The sequence below is a fragment of the Schistocerca serialis genome, chromosome 1, assembly GCF_023864345.2.
Source record: "Schistocerca serialis cubense isolate TAMUIC-IGC-003099 chromosome 1, iqSchSeri2.2, whole genome shotgun sequence".
NCBI lineage: Eukaryota > Metazoa > Arthropoda > Insecta > Orthoptera > Acrididae > Schistocerca > Schistocerca serialis.
The window spans coordinates 77,596,033-77,619,175 of record NC_064638.1 but is presented as its reverse complement, the minus strand read 5'-3'; the positions used below and the strand labels follow the sequence as shown (position 1 = coordinate 77,619,175).

General features: G+C 39.4%; 1 protein-coding gene across 1 annotated transcript in view; it reads right to left on the bottom strand.

Annotated features, from left to right (window-relative positions):
* Nucleotides 1–23,143, bottom strand: part of LOC126462116 (kinase suppressor of Ras 2) — a 168,910-nt gene that overhangs the window by 5,802 nt on the left and 139,965 nt on the right. The window contains exons 15-16 of the mRNA XM_050096050.1: nucleotides 17,848–17,985; nucleotides 3,661–3,790 (exon numbers count right to left, since the gene is read on the bottom strand). Of these exons, the coding sequence (XP_049952007.1) occupies nucleotides 3,661–3,790; nucleotides 17,848–17,985 (268 nt within the window). The remainder of the gene's footprint in view (nucleotides 1–3,660; nucleotides 3,791–17,847; nucleotides 17,986–23,143) is intronic.

Genomic DNA, 23,143 nt, shown 5'->3' with positions numbered 1-23,143 from the left:
CTGAGCACAGTTGTTCCCAAGGCATGCCGGTACACGACACAGATGCTTGTTGAGATATGTGTGCGAACTAATGGTGTCTACAACAAAACAGACCTTACTTAAAAAACACACCTGTGTGTTGTTTGATGAACAACATGAGAACATTCTTCTGCTTAAAGTATATTAATCTTAATACCTTAAGACTTGTCACAGATTTACAACAGAACAGTATTTTTTGGTTGTCTCAAGTGGGCGCCTTATTTTTATTTATTTTAGGTACACTTTACATTAGCGAAGTATAATTTCACAAAAGTCCTCTCTTGAGGAAAGAAGGTGTTTTTATAATACGTCCACAAAATGGAACCACCTTACAATGAAGCTGGTGCCAGTGACACACACTACAATGAATATATTGGTGAATGGATTATCTGGACAAATGTGTAGCCAAATATGGGATACAAGTTGTATATAAAAAATGGAATTAGATTAAATGTGTTTATAATAACAGCTTAGTAGCTATTAAAGAAAAACAGATACACACATCAAAAAAAGTTTTGCATCACCCTGGTTCCCAGAACTCCAGAAGACAGAAGTTGAGTGTGGATATTCTATCACAGACACAATCCCTTTGACTGTTCAGAGATGTCAATAAACTCGCACAAAGATGTAAACAACCACGCATGAGCAGCACCTGTTAGATGGAGGGGGTCCAACAGCCAATCAGTTCCAGTCATTCCACCAGAAAGGAGGTACACAGCTCATATTGTCAGTAGTTCAACCATGTCTAGACAGTCAATACTGCTGTTTGATCGTGTCCACATTGTTACTTTGTGCCAGGGAGGGCTCTGAACAATGGAAGTGTCCAGGCATCTCAGAGTGAACCAAAGCAATGTTGTTCGGACATGGAGGAGATTCAGAGAGACAGGAACTGCCGATGACATGCCTCACTTGGGCCACCCAAGGACTACTACTGCAGTGGGTGATTACTACCTACGGATTATGGCTCGGAGGAACCCTGACAGCAATGCCACCATTTTGAATAATGCTTTTCGTGCACCCACAGGATGTCGTGTTATGACTCAAACTGTACGCAATAGGCTGCACGATGTGCAACTTCATTCCCAATGTCCATGGCGAGGTCCATCTTTGCAACTATGACACCATACAGCGCAGTTCAGATGGGCCCAACAACATGCCAAATGGATCGCTCAGGATTCACATCACGTTCTCTTCACTGATCGAGTTTCACATACGCCTTCAACCAGACAATCCTCAGAGACGACTTTGGAGGCAACGCAGTCATGTTGAACGCCTTAGACACACTGTCCAGCAAGTGCAGCAAAGTAGAGGTTCCCTGCTGTTTTGAGGTGGCATTATGTGGGGCTGATGTACACCGCTGGTGGTCATGGAAAGCACCGTAATGGCTGTACTATACGTGAATGTCTTGTTCCGAATGATAGTGCAATCAAACTGGCAGCATATTGGCGAGGCATTCATCTTCACGGACGACAATTCACGTCCCCATCGTGCACATCTTGTGAATGACTTCCTTCAGGATAACATCACTCGACTAGAGTTGCCAGCATGTTCTCCAGACATGAACTCTATCGAACATACCTGGGACAGACTGAAAAGGGCTGTTTATGGACGATGTGACCCACCACCCACTCTGAGGGATATACACAGTATCATCGTTGAGGAGTGGGACAAACTGGAACAACAGTGCCTCGATAAACTTGTGGATAGTACGTCACAACGAATACAGGCATGCATCAATGCAAGAGGATGTGCTACTGGGTATCAGACGTACTGGTGTGTACAGCAATCTGGACCACCACCTCTGAAGGTCTCACTGTATGGTGGTATAACATGGAATGTGTAGTTTTCATGAGCAATAAAAATGGAGGAAATGATGTTTATGTTCATTTCTATTCCAATTTTCTCAACAGGTTCTGGAACTCTAGGAACTGAGTTGACGCAAAACTTTTCTTGATGTGTGTATTATGGAGGAAACTCTTGACCACTTTTCATTCTATGACTAATAACTTTGATATAAATATGAGTGTATTATCAAGAAAGTTTTATTGGAAGACCTCTTGCCAATTGTCAGATCTACTGAAAAGAGGACCATGCAAGATGTATTAAATAATAATTGATGACTCTATGTAATGAAAGGACACCAGCAGACACAATGTGGATTATAAAAAAAAAGAATTCAAATATGAAATTCTGAAGTGTAATTTGCCCTCTATGCTGGTCTGAATTTTTATGAAACTCAAATTCTTGAAGCTTTCTAATAATGTTCTAACAAAATTTCAATAAATTTTTCTGTGTATGAAGGAGTAAACACACAATTTAAATGCTAGTATGTTTTTATGTTTGTTGTGTCCTTCCAGCACCATTGTTCATAAAGTAGAACGTCCAAAATAAAAGAGTATGATTTTTGAAAACACAAAAATGTCACTTTGAATAAGAAGGCAATAACTGCCTTTCAACACTTCTTGAGTCCACAAGTGCCAATCAGAAAAAGAAACTGCGAACTCAATTCATTAATACCCTTCTTCTCTTTCTTTGTTGGATGTCTTTTCTCCAGGCTGATTTACAAGATACCTTTTCAACACAGTAACCTTTATTTAGCATAAACTCAACTCTAAGAATTCTGGTCTGAGTTGTTTGTTTCTAGTTATACCATATAGCATTAGTGAAACACTGGTATCATTTCTTTTCTGAAAAATTCGTAGTTTATTGATTGGATAATTAACTAGTTTTTTGAGTACTAATAACTCATTAGTTACTGTGTAACATGGATTGATAAAAATTCCTCTCACTAAGCGACAGCAGGAGAAAATGCTTTCAAGAAGTGGAAACATGAGCTGACAGGGTAAATGGCCCCCTCTCGCAGAAGGGCTGAAGGGAAAGGAAGAGGTATGAGGAAACGGATTGGTGAGATTTAGGAAATGTGAAGAGTTGGGGAGAAGTTGCTCAGGAACCTTGGTAAGTGGAGATTTTTGTCGGACAGGATCAGAAGGAAAGACTACTTCTCATCCTATCCAATAAGTCTCCCTTAATTCGAGGTTATGGGAAACTTTTCTCTAACTCTTCCCATTTCCTGAACCTTACCAGTCATTTTCCAGGATCCCTCTTCCCTTCCCTTCAAACCTTCTGCGAGAAGGAGCCACTGGCTTCGAAAGCTCATGTTTCCTCCTGCCATCGCTCAGTGTGTAGACTTTTTTTTATATATCCATCGTATATCTTCAAATACTGATCAACAATAATAATCAGTTATTGATTTCTGCTTTGCAGTTGTGAAAATATCAGTTTCTGTATTTACTGAAGAATAACCAGGAATAAATCTATATTATAATGTTCTCCTGCAACCAATTCTGCAACTTTTTTCCATTTACACACTGTCTATAAATCTTTATGTGATTCTGACATGAGTACAGCTTCCACATGGTAGCCAACTGTCAGTGAAGACATGATATTAATATGAACACATTTGCTACAGCAAGAGTGTGAATACCAATTAAGAAAGAAATTTGCCTTTCACAATGCAACCATGCTATCCCATTTACATATTTCCCTCTTCGTTACATCTGATCTTCCATGACTTAAGTTATAATCTATGTAACCTATTTACATCATTTCACTCAAATGATGAAGACTTTCCTTTGCACATACTTTGACATCTCTGGAGGCCTGCAGATTTGCTAGTGACTGCTTCATTCCTTTTCCCACTTGCCAAATAATGGCTTCAGGAGGCTGTGCCTTGAACGGCCATTCACCGCATAGCAGTTCATACCATACCGTCCTGTGAACAGAAACAAGTAATATGTAATTATTCACATAACAGAACAACAAAAAATACCATCCTAGCTGCAAATCAAATACTTACAGCTGAATTCTCTATTAAATTACTTTATACGTACTTTAGAGGAGAAATTACTATTTTTTGTATATCAATCTAATGCACAAATTTTAATTACGGCTAGCTGAAATAGCGGCAGTCATCTGAAGACTAAATACTAATAAATAACTTGTCATATGAAATTATTTTCCTCCCAACAAAGAACGGTTTGTAAGATGTCTTGGAAGTGACCATTCAATATTTCTTCTTCTCAGCAGTTGTATTGAAAAATGTGTGTGTTAGGCATGATGCAATCAGCAAACTCAAAAATAATGGCACACACAATTTGAGTCACAATAATAGTAACTAATACCTCATAATTTTGACAGGAAAGCATGTAAACCTTTAGACAAATTGTTTCATCCACATATATTCTTTCTATAATTTCAAACAAAAATTTAATATAGAACAATGTGCTGTTTTGCTTTCTTCCTTGCTGTCAGTATTACAGAAAAGTCAGCTTATAATTAGAATTCTAATGTGGAATCTGAATTGTCAAAAACTCCGTAAGCCCACCCATTCACAGATTAAAACTGAGAAGAGTAATGTACGAACTCAGCTGCCCCCCCCCAAATCCACCCCGTCACCTGTAGTTAGATCCATATGACAGGGTGTGTAGGGCACAACTAAGACTTGGACACAGGTAAACAACAACACACAAATCTCAATCATTTTCGAGAAAACAGTCTTCAAAAAATTTTGACATGCTTGTATACTTTTTACGGTCAGTAACATCCAAGCAGTCCACAACCAAGTGAGTAAGCACTTTTTTCGTAAGTGCAAGGTCTCTGGATTAAATCGTGCTGCTAGTACTTCTGTTTCTTTTATTTTCCTCCCCTTCATTCACATTTAATTCTAACAACAGATTTATTACTTTCATAATGTTTATTCTGAAAAGGGTGATTTTACATTAGATATCTTTTTTTGGGAAACTAGAAATAAATAGACGGCACACAAAAATTTTCAATCGAATCAATACACTCATTTTATTCATATTACTGTATGTACATTGTGACATGTATAATGTTGAAACTATGGAGCACTGAACAGATCAGGATAATATTGATCTTATAAACTTGGAAAACAACAATTACTGTAATGTACAACACATGTAATAAACACCTAATTTTTGCATGTGTGTTGTTCTTTCAACATGTCCAATGCAAAACAAACTTGGTTTACATTCACAAATGGTTTTTGCTCATCACACAATTACAAGATGTATCACACAGTTACAAACATACCTAAAATTTTCAAACTAGATTTTTCTAAAAAACAGTTGGGTGTTGCATTTTCCTGTTTGCATATGTTAAAATGCTAGTTGTGCCCTACACACCCTGTCAATATGAATCAAATCAGTAAGATGAAGTTTGTACAACTCCCTTGTAAGCGAAATATTGTCAATGAAGCTCTAGCCTCACAGCTACTAACTGCAGCAGCTGGAGAGGTCTCTCATACACCACATATTAGTGAACCCAACTGATTTACTCATTGAATTTGAATGACTTCAATTACTAATCAAGGTTTTGCTTGAATGTGGGGATGGGGGAAGAAATGGACATAGAGAGGGGGTGGGGGAGATGGACAGAGAAGGGAAGAGGAGATGGACAGAGAGAAGCGGGGAAGAGTTTAGGATGTATATCCAATTGCCACACATATTTAGCACCTGCAAAGCATTGTCTGATTTGTTGATGAAGAATATAATCCCACGAGTCAAACTAACTTTATTTTCTACACCATGTAAGTCTTACGTGAGGCAGACTGTAGTAAAAGAAACTGTTTCTAAGTACACTTCAAACAATGCGACGGTGCTGCACAATTGATTCAGTTTTCATCATCTTTTGTCGGTCCTGCTGCTACTACAACTCCGTGGTGAACTGAAGCAATTTTCCCTTCATGTTTGAAATGTGCGAATCAATATTACTGACCTTCCTAATCTCTTTACATACAACTCATTTTACACAAGAGAAAATGATGCCCTTACCCAGCCCCATCACTGCTAATTAAGCATAGCAAATGACGACTCTGTACTCAAAACTCCTCAACATGCAACAATCATGAATTGTGCACATCCATTTTGCAGTGAATCAAATATTTATGACCAATAAGCTGAAGATGGTCCTATCCTCAAAAACGCTTATATATTGTGATATTTTTTGGGTGTATGCATATTTTGAGTTTATTTTCGTTATATTATGATGAAGCAAGGTTATCTCGATGCTTCAAACAAGGGAATTGAAGAAGAAGAAGAAGAACCGTTACGACATATTCTGTTATGGCCTTCCATAAGCTTCCAGTATTATGATAATTTGTAGAAAGTAGTGTGCTTTGACCATATGAAGTGGACAGAATACAAATAAAAGATTTTTATGTTTCAATCTGCAACTCCACGGTGCGTCTTTTCCATATATATACTGGTGTGCAAACCTGCCAAGTACTGTAACTCGATTAAACTTGGACCACACATACAAAGAGCTACTACAGTATAGCAGAGAAATTAACTTTAGAAAAATACACAAGTTGCACAGACATGATACGTTTATTCAAAGACAATAATTAGACTGAAGTCCCCGAATTATGATAGTCCCCTGGACTATAAAAAAGGCTGGACATGGTTCTTATTATATCACCGTAGACAGCAATGTAGGCTCTGCTATGTGTTCCGAATCTCCACCAGTGCAGTTGACACTGCTAGACGATACCTGGTGCATGTGGGCATACTGCAATACATCTTCCCAACACATCCCACATGTGCTTGATGAATTATTCACTGAATATCCTCCTGTTCCAAGAGCTGCTCCACTTGCACTGTTTGAAGCAGTCGTGCACTGCCATCCCTCAGGGTCAAATGCACCCCTGATAACATGCACACTGAAAAGGAGTACAGTGTCACAATGAAGTTCGTTGGCGAGAGCACTGTATTCAAAACTTCTGTATGCCCATGCAACATTATGCCTTTCCAAACCATTGCAACTGCACCACCAAAACCATTATGTTTGACAATTTTCCTGAGAGTGTTACATGTTCCCACCTCTCACCATATGAGGGTATATCCACAAAGTCTAACACTCCATGTGTTACAGTGTGGCGTGGTGTAATGCTGCATGGGCATAGTGAGCTGCAATTCTTTGAACACAGTACTCTCATCAGTTAACGTCATTGTGACACTGTACTCCTTCCCCACGTGCACCTTTCCAAGAGTGCATTTGCCCCTGACTTCATTTTTATGGATGACAATGGGGGACCGTATAAAACAGCACCAGTGGAGCAGCTCTTGGAAAGAGAGGATATTCGGTGAATGGACTGGCTAGCCCATTCCCCCTACTTCAATGTCATTGACTAAATGTGGAATGCATTGGGGAGAGGTTTTGCAAATGTCATCGAGTAAATGTGGGATGCGTTGGGGAGAGGCACTGCAAAGACTATCCAGTATTTGTCAACCATACTGATGGAGGAATAGAATGCCGTACTCCATGAACTCCTAATCATCCTTGTAGCCAGTATGACAGAACATTTCGGAGCACACATTGCCATCAATGGTGATCACACATCCTGCTAAGAACTTTGTCTCGCCTTTTGTAATGTCCAGGGGACCATCCATCAAAGTCGTGGTGACCTCAGTTCAATTATTGTCTTTCAATAAAAAGTGTCATTTCCATTTGTCTCATTGGATATTTCTTTCAGTTACCTTCTGTGCTTGTGCGAAGCAGTTCTTTTTATGTAGGGTCCAAGTTGCATTGAGCTATGTTATTTGGCAGTCACACATAATACAAAAGTTACATTCATCCTTAAGTTTTGCACACTAGGATGTACAGGGAGGGAGCAGAGAATGTAGGATAATAAAATGGAAGATCCAATGAAAATGTACAAGAAAAATAACGATAGTGATTTTTGTTTACCAGTTTTTATTTTTTCAAATAATAATATTGACCGTCAGTTTTTTTTAGAACGGACATGTTTTGATACAGAAAAAAAATAAAAAGGCAATAACAAATGTTAGGACAATGGGAGGGGCTGAGATAGGATCAGACCATTCTCTTGTGCTAATAAAGATGAAAGAATTATTACCAACACCACCAAGTAAGAACAACAGTGATAAAAGAACCCAAAGAGTAGAAGTGAGTAGGCTAAAAGAGGAGGTGGTGAATAAACAGTTTAAGATTAAGTTTAAAAATAGATTTACTGAATTAGAGAATGACAAAAATAGAAAAGAAGGTGAATATATCAACACAAAATGGAAGAAGATGACAACAGTTTGAGGGAGACAGTGCATGAACTACTAGGAGATAATAATAATAATAATAATAATAATAATAATAATAATAATAATAAACATAAATAAACATACTCATTTGGAGTAGTGAAATGGAGTAACACAGACCTAGAAGCACTCAATACACTTACACGATCACAATGCCACAAATATAGAATACATCACATACATTCAGCAACTGAAAGATTCACATTAAGCAGAAAGGAAGGAGCAAGGGGATTTACCGACATAAAAAACCTACATTATGGACAGCTAGACAATTTAAGAAAATTCTTTCCAGAACGAGCAGAAACTAGCAAAATACACAAAGCAATCACTCATATAAATACATCGGTTACACCACTGCAATTTCATAACCACTTCTACAACCCTTTAGATCACATAACATCAAAAGATACGAAGAAAGTAAATTGGAAAAAGAAAACACTACAGGGCAAGCACCCGTATCATCTAACACAGCCACACATCGATCAAGATGCATCCAACACATGGCTAAGAAAAGGCAATATAGACAGTGAGACGGAAGGATTCATGATTGCAATACAGGATCAAACAATGAACACCAGATATTACAGCAAGCATATTATTAAAGATCCCAATACCACAACAGATAAATGCAGACTTTGCAAACAACAAATAGAAACAGTAGATCACATCACAAGCGGATGTACAATACTAGCAAATGCAGAATACCCCAGAAGACATGACAATGTAGCAAAAATAATACATCAACAACTTGCCTTACAACATAAACTAGTAAAACAACACGTTCCCACATACAAGTATGCACCAAAAATGTACTGTAGAACGATGAATACAAATTATACTGGAACAGAACCATTATAACAGATAAAACAACACAACATAACAAACCTGACATCATACTCACCAATAAAAAGAAGAAATTAAAACAACTAATCAAAATATCCATACCCAATACAACAAATATACAAAAGAAAACAGGAGAAAAAATTGAAAAATACATCCAACTGGCTGAGGAAGTCAAGGACATGTGGCATCAGGATAAAGTTGACATTATACCAATTATACTATCAACTACAGGAGTCATACCACACAATATCCACCAGTACATCAATGCAATACAGCTACATCCAAACTTATATATACAACTACAGAAATCTGTAATTATTGACACTTGTTCAATTACCCGAAAGTTCCTAAATTCAATGTAACATATACCGTACAGTTAAAAGGAAGTCATGCTTGATCAAGGTCCGCATCACCTTCCATTTTTAACCAGACATAACGTCTGAGACAAGAAAGAAATAATAATAATAATAATAATAATAGCAATAAAAAGTGCAAATCACGGTTCAATAAAACATGTAGAAAAGCAGTACAGGATAGGAAGAGATGAACAATAACAACCATAAAACCAAACAACATACAGGAAAGCCATGAGAGAAATGAAGAGTATAATAAGGCAAGAGAAAAGAGCATTCATATATAAACAGACAGAGAAGGCTGAGGAGGACTATAACCAGAACAATAGTAAACAGTTTTACAGGACAATGAATAGCTATAGAAAAGAGTACAGATCTAAGTCTGTGATAATGAAGGACAAGAATGGAAAACTTGATCACTACAAATGATACCTACAACAATGAAAACAAGGCAGAAAACAACCAGAATGTACAACCATTAGTCTGATGGAGGTGATGGAAACAATAAAAAGACTAAAAAATGGGAAGGCCCCTGGCATTCAGCAGAGCTTATCAAAGAAGGGGTTGAGAAGATACACGAATGGTTAGCCGAACTGATAAAACAGGTGTGGAGAAAAGAAGTAATGCCAGAGGAATGGAAAATTGTTGCTGTATGTTCCATATACAAGAAAGGAGACAAAATGCTGACACAAAACTACAGAGGATATCTCTCCTATGCACATACTATAAAGTAATATGAAGACTTATACTTAACAGGCTCAACCCATACATTGAGGACATATTAAGACACAGCACAAGCAGGGTTCAGGAAAGGTAAATCAACAATCGACCAAATATTCACACTAAGAAAAATATTAAGTAAGAACTGGGGGCACAATTATGATACCTTTTGCCTGTTTACAGATTTACGCAGCATATGACAGCATAGTAAGAGAGGAAATGTGGACGATAATGGCAGAGTATGGGATACCTGACAAGCTGATAAAGCTAACTAAAAATCATGTGATGGAATCAAAGTGTAGAGTGAAAGTACAGGAGGGGAAGGGGGTGGGGAGAGGGTTCTCAGAAGCATTTGAAGTAAAAACAGGAGTGAGACAGGGAGATGATATATCACCAACCCTGTTCAATTTGTCCATCAACAACACCCTGAGGAGAGCAACATGTGAGAGTGCAGGAGTCACCATACGAAAAAAGATAAATGTCCTGGCTTTTGCGGATGATATTGTCCTACTAGGAAAGAACATGGAAGACCTGGAGCAAATGGGGACTGTGCTAATGGAAAAAGCTAAGAAAGTAGGTCTAAGTATACATGAAAGTAAATCAAAGTTCATGGTAGTAATAAGAAGAGCTCATTTAGGACCAAACCATCTAAAAATTGGAAATCTAACAATACAGAAGACACAGAGATTCACATATCTCGGTGTCAACATCAATCAACAAAACCTTATAGAACAAGAGATAGTAACAAGAACTCAAGCAGGGTGAAAATGTCTAGGAGCTATGCACAACATCATAAGATCAAAGTTACTACCTAGGCAGGCAAAACAAAGAATATATCAGACCATTATCAAGCCAATAGTGTGCTATGCAAGTTAGACACAGACCCTGACAAAGAAAACAGAGAAAAAACTCATCACTTTTGAAAATAAAATACTGAGAAAAATATGTGACCCAGTGAAAAAACAATGAACAGTGGAGAATAAGGAAAAACAGAACTCAGATAATTATACACACTGCCTGATGCCGTAGTGAGTGTGAAAACTAATAGACTGAGATGGTACGCACATGTGAGGAGGAGAGGGGAGAACACTGTAATAAAGGCTGTAAAGGATGGAGAAGCTGAAGGAAAGAGACCACTGTGATGGCCGAGAATGACATGGAAGGATAATACCATGGGAGACATGCAGATACTGGTCTGGGAGATGAAGATCAGACGACAAAAGTGTGGAAGGCTGGACTGAGTGAGGCCAAGGACCAGCTGCTATTTATGTCAGTAATAGTATTGTCACCTTCAGAGTAGTTGGCTTCAGTAGATATACACTGGCAAAGTAGCCATTCCCAGTCTTGGCAGTAGTGCTGAAAGGCTTCAACTAGTCAGCTAGTAGTGTCTTTAACATATAAGTCACATTCTTTCAAATGTTTTCCAAGTTCTCAAAATGATGCCTATTTAAGACTTTTTCAGTCTCAGAAGAAGAAAAAAGTCACAATGACTAATATCAAGTCAATAGGGGTGTTATGGAACAACATGATGGAAGTGGCTATTTGACATGGGGCATTTTCATGATGCAACACCCATTTGTCTGCTGCAATGTCTGGTCTTACTTGAGTCACCCTTTTTCTGAGCCTTTCAAGGACATTTTTGTAACATGGTTGAAAGTGTGCCCTGGAGAAACAAATTTTTTTGTTGGTTTTTGAAGTTAAAGGTCTCCCTGAGTGAGGTTTATCTTCAACAACTTCTCAGCCTTCCAAAAATGATTTATGCCAGTGAAAAAGTGAAGCTCTTGATAAAGACCATTCCCTATAGGCCTATTTCAACTTTTCAAAAGGTTACTCTTGCAGATTCCTCAAGATTACATAAAACCTGATGGCATAACATTGCTCTAAATTCCGCTGTTCCATTTTCATAACACACAACAAAAACATAACTTCACTCATAAACTTGAAATGACCACTCTATCTCACATGCACCCAAATGAATTAGGAGGGAAAGTAGCTAAACATGAAAGGAAAACACAGAGACAACAAAATACAGAAGAGCTAAAAGAAAAGCACAGAGAAATGTGACTAGCTAATCACTTGCCAGAAAACTTGGGTGAGCTAGTTACCTTTTTGACAAATTAAAAACACCGTCCTAAAATCTTATTAAAAATGTTGGACAATTCATAAAACTGTAAAACTTTAACCATATTTATTTGATTATTGCTGAAAATAGAGGGCAGATTCATCAACAAATCTGCTGCAGTCGGCTGGTTGGAAAATAAAACGCAATCCAATAAAATGTAACGCATAGCGATCTGTAGGCCACAGGCACCACACATTAGGGGCCAAACTGCACAATAACCCTGGGTTTGGTGTGGGGCAGCGGTGAGGTGAGTTGATTGCTGTAGCCGGTTGTGTGGTTGTGTACCACTGAGGGCCACGGCGGGGATGAAGCCTCTCCGTCTTTCTAGGTCCCAAGTTCAATACATACATACCCCCCCCCCCCCCCCCAATATGCAAGACAAGCAAATTCAAAATATGACAAGAACAATTAAAATGAAACACACACACATGCACACACACGCACACACTCTTACCTGCAGAAAACTGAAAACTCGTCTCTGCAGCCCACTCCCCTAACCTTCGCACTATAAGTTGCAACTGACTGCTCACTGTTGCAACACTGAAGGAGGAACAGAAAACAGAAAAAAAGTCCACAAATAAGGAGCACTGTACAGGACTCCTTACCACAGATGTGATACTTTTTATGCTTGTGGCAAAGTGGGTAACACTTAAAACACTGATCTGTGGGACACCATTCTCCTGCTCAAAACAATGTGACAGTGAGGCACCAACTTGGGTCCTAAAAAACCGCCGAGACAGGAAAGACCATACGAAGATGAGGAGGTAGCCATGAAAGCCTCACTGAAGCAGCTGTGTGAGAATATGGTGTCTCCAAGTAGTATCATATGCCTTAGCTATATTGAAGAATATAGCGATACAGTGATGCTTATGTAGGAAAGCCTGCCGAGTAGCCGCCTCTAGCAATGTCAGGTTGTCAACAGTGGACCCAAATCTTCGGAATCCACACTGAGAGCGGCTAAGGAGTTGCCTGGTCTCTAACAGCCAGACCAAACGACGGTTAATCATTTGCTCCATGGTCTTTCCTACACAGACCATTAAGGCAATATTCCAATAACTACTGGGACATGTGCGCTCCTTTCCTGGTTTGAGGAGAGGTATCAGAACTGCGTCCCTCCATGAGGCATATTAGATTAAAACATTCATGGAGAATTTCCTTTGATGCTACTGGCAAATGTCGAAGCATGCACTTAATGGATTTGGTCGTGTCCGAGTGCAGTGTCACGAGTTTCAGTCAGTGCCAATTCAGGCTCCCATGTGGAGAAAAGGGAGTTGTAGGCTTGAGAACTGTTGGGCCTGAAGTCCAATTTTTTCTTCTCTATGGACACATGGTAGCAATGAAATGCCACATCCTGGCTTGCACTGGCAGTAGTTTGCGCAAAAAGCTCGGCCAATGTCTCTGGGTGTTGTTTGGAGTCACCCTGTTTCAGCACTGCTGCTATCGATAAATGACTGTGTTTACCAGAAATCCTCTGGATGGCCTCCCAAACTTCTGTAGAAGAAGTGGAACGATTGATGGAGTCCATGAACACATGCCATGACTGTTTTTTGCTCTCCTTAATGACGCATCAAGCTTTGACTGTCGTGATTTGAAAGGGCATAAGGTTATCTGCTATCGGGCAACATTTTAACCATCGAAGAGCCGTTCCTCCAAGGTACAGGTTGCCTCCTAAAAGAACCGAAAGACGTGTCGATAGGTCAGCTGCAGGACGGATCACACGCGTGATGTGGGCCACCCATTCCTGGACACTGTCACCAAGTTCTAACACAGTCAACTGGCCGAACAGCGACCATTAGCCATGCTGATCATCCATTGTAGTGGCATCTGTTCCAGCAGTCCTCTATCAAATTAGGTGGATCCACAGTGGGAATTGGTCACTGGAATGAATGAAGGTCATTAGTTGCTTCCCCCTCCGCTGAGTCTACAAAGGCTGGAGAGCTGAAAGAGAGGTCGATGGCAGAGGATGACCCAGTAGCAGCTGAGAAATGTGTGAGACTGTGTGTGTTAAGAATGTACAGCTCCCAAGACATTGTGAGGTTCTTCAACACTCGACCCCGGGGCAAGTATAGTGTGACCCCATAAGACATTATGGGCATTGAAGTCACCCAGTAGGAGAAACGGGCAGGGGAGTTGTTCAATAAGGCCTGCGAGAGCCTCAGAGTCTATGGCATCCTGCAGAGGCAAGTACAGGAAGCAGATAGTCATAGTTGGATTCCCATGAACTGCGGCGGCTACTGCTTGTAGGTCAGTAACTAATGAGAGAGCATATGAGTGGCATGAGTTATTGAAAACACAGCAACACCTCTCTTGGCTTGTTACCCCGTCAGGTCATCCTTATGATGGAGGGTATAGCCCTGTAGCACAGAGGCATCAGAAGCTTTGAAATGTGTTTCCTGTAAACATGAGCACAGGGGTTGTGTATGTGTGCGCCAGGAGTTTTAGTTCCTCCACATGAATCCTGAACCCATTCATATTCCACAGTAGTATGGGAGCCATTTATCAAGGCAGTTGAACTTTCATGCTGTCTTTCCGCAGGGGTGAGAAGCCCAAAACAGTTGGAGTTTTAACTTTGGGGCAAGAAAGTTGCCCCAGGAAGACTTTACAGTCCATTGGCTCTGAAGCAGAAGCAGCAGGGCCATCCAGTAGAAAGACATCAACACGGTCTGATGGGCTACTGCTGTTTTTGCCCGTGGCGAAGGCTTCCCATTCGCTGTCTTGGCCTAGGACGACTTTGCAGGAACTACTGCAACAGCGGTAGAGGCAGTGCTGGATTTATTACTGAACTCTTCCTTTGGAGGTACTGCGAGTTCCGTAATGGTGGTAACAGTGGCTTTCTCTGAAGTTTTCGGAAGGGCTAGGGGCTCAGAAACAATTGCAGTTTGACAAGTACACTGACAAATGCAGGTACTAATGCTGACACTAGCAATTACATTTGTGTAGAAGCGTTGGCCATTGAAATATGCTTTTTAAGGGCAGAAGCAAAAGAGGCAGAGAATCTCGGAGGCTGCATGGTCTTGTAGATCATCTTGGCCACTCAATATGGAATGTGTTTCAAATTCTTAATCTCATATCTTCTGTTCTTCAAGGAAGGCAGTGCAATCCCTACTCCAGACAGCGTGATCCCCACAGCAATTTACACACTTTGGAGGGGAGGAGCAGCCAATGCCATCACAGATGGCCTTGCCACATTTGTCACAAGTGGCTTCATCCACATCCTAAGGTGGCATGCCCAAAGCACTGGCACTTAAAATAGCGCATTGGGTTAAGGACTTATGATCATATGCTGAGACGAAGAGTCTCGATGGGCTCAGAGTTCCGTGCTATAGAAGGTAAGAATAAAGAAGTCAGATTTTATGAGATCCAAAAAATGTACATCAACAATCCCCTCCTGAGCCCAGTCACCCATCAATTTCTCCTTGGGATGTTGCCAAGATCTCCACGGGTCACAACACCTTTGCTATAGTTCAAGGTGTTGTGGAGCTCTGTTTCTACAGCATATTCTCCAAGGCATTCAGCTTTCCGAAGATTTGTTGCTTGTTGGGAACTAGCAGTTTCGACCAATAGCACGCCATTACGCAGCCATTTGATGGATTTCAATGAACCTGCACTGCCCTCTTACCATTTCACAATTGAAAACATATTCTGTTACTATGCATGGACAAGTTCTGTGTCTGGAAGTATGACTACACAAGCCTTCTTATTTGATTGGGCGTTAGTACCTACCAGCAGCCCACCCATTTCTTTGGGAAGTGGAAGAGCAAACTTCGAAGGATTTATCTCGGTTCCACGAGCAGCTAGGGAAATAGAAGTCCACCTAGACTGAGCCCCTTGTGCCTAGGTAAGTCTTACACAACTGAAGTGCGACAGGTTCCCCAGTGGTTGCCTGCTAACAACTGTTCCACCTCTACAGCCATGCATCTCAACAGAACATAGCATACCTTGAGGATGAGGTTTTTTTATAGAGCTTTATTCCATCCTTGTGATCACGGCAGTCAAGCCAAGAACCCCATTCCCTGAGACACACAACATTCCACCGCCACGCCACATGGTGGTCGCTGAAGCATGCCCATAGCTTAGGGTGACAGAGGACTGACAGCACTTTCCAGTCCCCAGCTCAGGAATGCCAGAGTTGCCAAGCCTAACTCAGCAAGTGAATGCTGAACTCCTGAGGGCACATGCACATGATGCCTATATGGAACTGAAACTCTGATCATCTGGAAGGGATTAACACACCAGTCTACACAAGCGAACAACACAGCATTGCCAGAAAACTTGCAGTGTTGTCAGTCTCATTACTTCTCTCACACATCTCCTAAGAATGAAGGAAAGAAACAGAAATACAATATAACTTCTAACATATATAACGTTTCTCAATTACATCAACCCAAGGTGTCCAAAATCAAAGTGTAAAATTGTTGCACGCTATACATTAACATTTTGTCAACATTGCAGAAGAAGACAGAAAGCAGCAAATTTGTGAAGACAACAAGAGATTGTAGAACGATCACAGGTGTAATAAAATCTGAAGACTCAACGTTTTAAACCAAAGAACTGGTTTTTTTTTTAGGTGATGGGGGAAATCTAATGTGTAATGCTATATGAAGTTTTCTGAACAGGGAAATTTGGAAATGAAATCAGATAATCGTATCCAAGCAGCAAAATTCAAAACCCTATGACGTTTGTATAACGACACAATGGATATGATGTAACATAAGAGAAAAGTGTAAGCAGAAACAAGCCACCTGGATGATGGTTTAGGAGGGGAGCACACAAAAATTTGAGGCAGCGATGAGAACAGAACATGGAGCCAGACATAAGAAGACTGGGGAAACAAAGGGAAAAAGTAGGATGGTTGTAATAAATGGTGAAGCATTAAAATCAGTTGGAGAACAAGCAGTGGATAAGTAATCTCCCTCTCAGTTATTTCTAACATATCCTTAAATTCTCCTCCCTCTGAAGACCATCACTAACAAGATGTTAAACATTAATTGTTCTTAAGAATGAAGTCTTTTACGACAGCACTGTTGTATAAAACATTCTTGGACTTTCTGCTGTGTCACTGCAGGTTAAAACCTGAACTGACATGGCAACAAGTCCGATAATGTTTTATATATTAATTGTTTTTGCTCCCTTCTGCATCAAATTTCTTCCTCTGCAGAATCAATTTGTGGTTACACAAACTGGATCTTGCTTATTGCGATTTGACCACATACGAAGCATTATTCTTCCAGAGGCTTCCAACCTGGTTTTGGAATTTCAAGTGATACTGAACTGTTTCCCAAAAGTGCACCTTTGTTTCCTTCTCAGGATTTTATGTATTGCAATGCTGTATCTACATTCCTTTCACTAATAATTAATTGCCAGAAATAAGGAATTAGAAAAATGATATTTTGATGTAATCCATTAAGATTCATTTAATTACAAGAATGAGAACTATAAGACGAAAAATAATTACTCACTGGAGAGATGTTGAGTAGTACACAGCCACATAAAAATATGCCAGAGAATGTTAAGCATTTGGACTAAGCCCTTTACCAGAGGTAAACACACACACACACACACACACACACACACACACACACGAACTTCGTCCTCAGTATTATAACTATATATTTCTCCATTTTTGTTCTGTGTGGCAACATTTTACAATAAAATACTGTACCCAAATGCATAGACATCTGAAGCCTTGGTGAAAGGCAGTTCTTCTTCATCAGGCTTTTGTCTTGCCCGCAGACTCCGAACAATTTCAGGAGCCAAATAGCACAACCATCCTGGAGGGATGCTCAAGCCATCACCTTTCCTGAAACAAAAATAATTTACCTTCACGTACCTATTTTTTGCTGTCACCAATTCCTGGAATTCCAAACAAAGTTAGTTTCCACACTTGCTAGTAATTCTTCTTGACTTTGGTACTTATCACCATTATGTGAAATACACCATCACAATGTCTTCTTAAGTGAACTTAATCAGATGCTGCACTCAGACACAAATGAAATTCAAAATTTTGCAGTATCAAAGGCAAGGTTTCATCAGATATAATCAATACATACCCAATAAACCCTTCATATTTAATTTTTGTGTTGGTTATTTAAATGTGAGTTAATTGTGAAATGCTAACATACATGTTTCTAAAGAATGGATAAATGGCCTGCTACTTTTACAAATTGTACATGTTTTCCACATTTTGATACACTCAATCTTAAATTTGTGGAACAATTTCACACAAACTTAGGGTAATTTTGATCCACATTGTGAATACTGTGTTTGTGTGTTAAAAGTTCTAATCTGGAAGTCCAAAGCCCAAGTACTGCTGAATAAATATTCAAAGGAAATACTGTACAACAGTATCACAAAAAATTATTTTACAGAGTAAGAAATAGAAATCAACGTGAAGAATTGCAAATATCAAGTACAGAAAGAACAACTGTTGTCACTTTTCAAAATTTGGTACAATAACAAAGAGTTCTAATAAGAAGTGGAATAATTACTACACAGACCAAGGTAATTCCTTTCAACCAGCTATTAACATCTGATTTAAGGAAAATAATTTAATTCTGGTACATTGAAGAATCACATGTTACTCCAAACTGTAGAAAGTGCTATTTTAATGATTATATCCCATTCATTACACAAAGACTCCTCTCTGCAAGGCCATTTCCAGCTTCTCTCAAAGTCTTCCATATAATTACAAGTAGATCCTTTCTTGTCATCAGCAGGAGGTTTCTGAACAATCTCTGTATTCTCATCTCAATAGCAACAAACATTCAAACGGTCAATAAACTTTTTCTTCCAGCATAATGCCAGACAAAATCATTTATGATTGGGTTTCTCACTTACAACACAGCTGAGATTCTCACTCAGGTACTCAGACCTAAATTACATTTCTTCGTGTTTAGATGAACTATTATTATCAGATAAGACCACAGTTTTCTTTGGATGGCCGGTCACCTTCCTCAAACTCAATCAAATCATCAACAGTAATACTCTGCCCCCACATGCTCACTCAGCTCCTTATTGTTTGCTTGCCAATAATATTAACTCCTTCAACATATTTATGTTCCTCCCGTAGTGGCTGTCCTCTATGGCATACATGTTAAAAAATTCATAGCTCTTATGTGTGTTCAGAAGCTTTTATCTGCATACAGAAAACAGCTTAACAGCTCAGTGTATTCACAAAAAGATATATATGCTGTATCAGAGTTTCATCTATTACAACTGTAGTGCACTTGAATAAACCCATCACCAAGGCAATTATGCCTGCCATATACAGTTTGCAAGACCTGTGCCGACTTGTACGCCGATGGCTGGTGTGATCCTATCAGAGGGTAAGCCTGAGGTTATACTGCATCTGAGTAGTGGCACCAAATACATCGAAAGGAATATTGTGCCAGTTATTCTGTTTCCACGGCATCATCATGTCGTGATGTTACACCCTCTTCCCTCCCTCCAGTGACTAAAGCCCATACGTGTCTCTGTGAAAAGTCACAGCAATATGACGCTCAGTGGGAGGTGCACTAATACTACCAGGACCAGAGAGTCCACTGGGGGTTTGAGTAACTGGCAACTGCTGATCAGGATGGAAGAGGAAGTTGATGCCATTGGTGGACAGAGATGACCTCACAAGGGGCTAATATCATATATGGGATCTTTACCTATTGAGCAGTTCTATAGATGTCACCATTGTCATGCTACTGTGATCCTTTGCAAGTCCACAGTGGTCATTTACTCATGCACAGTATTTGGTGATGTTCTGTAGCAGTAGTGGTAGTTACATACAATGACGATTTACCATTCCACAACACAACTGTAGCAGATACAATTGTTTAATTTCTCAATAACAATTCAACCACAAACTTACATACACAGCTGTTTTATTAAGATTGTGGATTAAGAAAGTCTCATCACATTATTGTATTTGCATCTTGGGTACTTACTCTGAAGTAATTAAGCTCTGGCATGTGTCGTGTGTGCACATAGGATATGGACTTAAGTTTTGAGTCAATACCATTTTTGGTTACAGGTTTTGACAGATAGATATGTAGAATAGTAGACAGTCTAGGTTAGGCTAAAAGATGAAATTTTAATTTTATCCATATTTTGCAGCTTTAGACATGACTGTATTCAATACACTGGAGGTATGAACTAAAAAATGCCTTCAGTCACAACTTTTCGTGTTTTATTAAGTACATGATACATTTCAGATTCTGTGGCTCATCGGGTATAATTTGTCTTAATACATGGTTTATTTTTTCTCTTGAATGAGCTGAAATACATGTTTGTGTTTCCGAACATGCGTATGCGGATGTGCCTCTTGAATGAAGTGATATGTATGAAAACGACAGAAAAAAAAGAATGTATGCTGGTGCTAAAACATTGAAAATGCTTTTCTTGGATTGTGTGGAATATGCGTTTCACCTCATTCAAGAGTGAAAAAAAAAAAAAAAAAAAAAAAAAAAAAAAAAAAAGGCAAAAATGCATCATGTATTTAATAAAACACCAGAAGCTGTGACTGAGGGTGTTTTTTAGTTCATACCTCCAGTGTGAAAGGGGACAGCTTGATGTTAAGTTCATGAAGTCAACGAATGTCTTGTAATGAGAATAGCTACTTACTGTTACGGTTATGCATGTATGAATATCAAGAGAATATCAAATAGAAACCCAGTTCTAAGCAAAGAAGGGAAAGCAGAAAAGTGGAAGGAGTATATAGAGGGTCTATACAAGGGTGATGTACTTGAGGACAATATTATGGAAATGGAAGAGGATGTAGATGAAGACGCAGTGGGAGATATGATACTGCGTGAAGAGTTTGACAATGCACTGAAAGACCTGAGTCGAAACAAGGCCCCGGGAGAAGACAACATTCCATTAGAACTACCGACAGCCTTGGGAAAGCCAGTCCTGACAAAATTCTACCATCTGGTGAGCAAGATGTATGCAGGGTGTCTACGTGGACAAGAAAAAAAAATTCCCAGATTTCCTGGCTAAAAACACAATTTCTCCCAGATGAAATTACGTATAAAGCGGGTGAATATACATCCGTGTTAAGCAACAGTATACTTTCCCTCGGAGCTGTAAAACCTATGAGTCCTTTGAATCATGAAGGACTTATACCGGCGGAGGACGTCCCATCACTTTAGGGGGGTGGGGGTGGGGAAATGCATTTGGAAAGATGTTTGATGCGAGACAATATGGACAGAGTTTATTTTTGTATAGCGAAAGTATATACACAAATTCCACAAGTTACAGCACGGTAGCTTCCGAAGCTCCAAAATAGAAATTGCGTTGAGCGATGCACTTTTGTCAGCCAGTCATAGCTCATGTCACGTGATCTCGCTAGCGAATGACTGCAGTTATTCCGAGCACGGGGTCTACGAGAAAGACAGGCCGTGGCGCGTACGTTACGAAGGTAGGCCGGGCTCGCTCAACTCAGCAAAGTGCGTTTCTACACCAGTTAACTCGTAATTAAATGTGTATGTACAAACGAGAATTGCATCATCTATTGCAATCCACTATTATTAGTCCTACAATGATAGGAAGTCCATAGGCCTACTAATAGGCTCTAATTTGGCAATTAAAATCATGCCAAAATGATTATCAGTTGCGTAAGATACCACATCTTCTATGAAAGGAGAACTGTTACGAAGAAGAGACTAAATACTATAAACGAGCGGTTATACCATTTCTATTGAGAATTGATTTTAAATTTTTTTTGTACGAACAGTAATCAGTAAGACTTCATAATAACGGATTTCAGTACAAGATGCAATTCTCGTTAGTATGCACGCATCAAGTTGCGAGTTAACAGATTTAGAAACGCATTTTGCTTGGTGAGTTAAGGGAACGAGCGAGCTCAGGCCGTTCTTCGTGATGTACGCGCCGTGGCCTATCTTTCTCGTGGGCCTCATTCAGTGCATAAGACATGTTATGTACTCAACCACTAGCAGCATCATTGTTAAGTAGTTCGACCATACAAAGACGAAAGGTTAATGGGTTAAAGTAATGTAAGAACACTATATCGTCACGAAAAGCTGAACTTTCACATATAATATTGGGCATTAACAATGTTTTGCTGTTTTTTCTCGGAGTGCATGATTAGGCAGGAACCTAAGAATGCTTCAGACTGTATTTCACATATATACTTTCGTATTACGCAAACATGCAGTTCAAATACCGATGCGAATTAAAGATCGTTCCAAAACGCGTTGTTTTTTGCTGGATTTCGTTTCCTTAAGTGCTTGGAAGTATAAAACCCCTAACCTTTCCATAAGCCGTTTTCCAATAACACAATTTATTTAGTTTTTATTTCATGATCATGGCTGCAACGATTCAGGAGAGCCTTTACAAAGTGAAGTTTATACTTCGCTGTAGTTGGTGTCATGTTTTCTAGCAGAGTGATGCAACCACTTTTACATTGTTTTTATTCGAAATTCCAAATACACTGTACAACATTTACGTGGTAAACAAAAACATTACGTAAGTTGGTCAATAATTAAAGAAGAAAAGTCTGGAGCAAGAGTCTTGAAATACGAGTTTACTGAGCCGAGTAGCATGTTCTTCAGATGATCATAGGCTACTGTGTAGCTAGCACGTTTTGGGTTGTTTTTGTGCTCTATCTTTGCAATAAACATTCCCAAATACAGAAGCAGTTACTAAAGCGCACTCCGCAACATCTAAGTTCTCCAGCCATCGAATCACGCAAAACTTCAAGGGCAACCATTCCGATTCCGTGGTCCAAATATACAGAGCAACTCTGGAATGGAAATCCTTAAATAGGTTTTACAAGGCATGTACAAACTTAATCATCATCCAGAGTGTTTCCTTTACTGCGGACTTGATTAGCAGAAAAATATGGAGAGGGGGCTTGCAAATATGTCAAAGAACAGCAAGAAAAGATAACGTGTAGATAACAATAACAGCTGAACAGCGTTTATTACGTTTCTAGGTATGGAGGGATACAT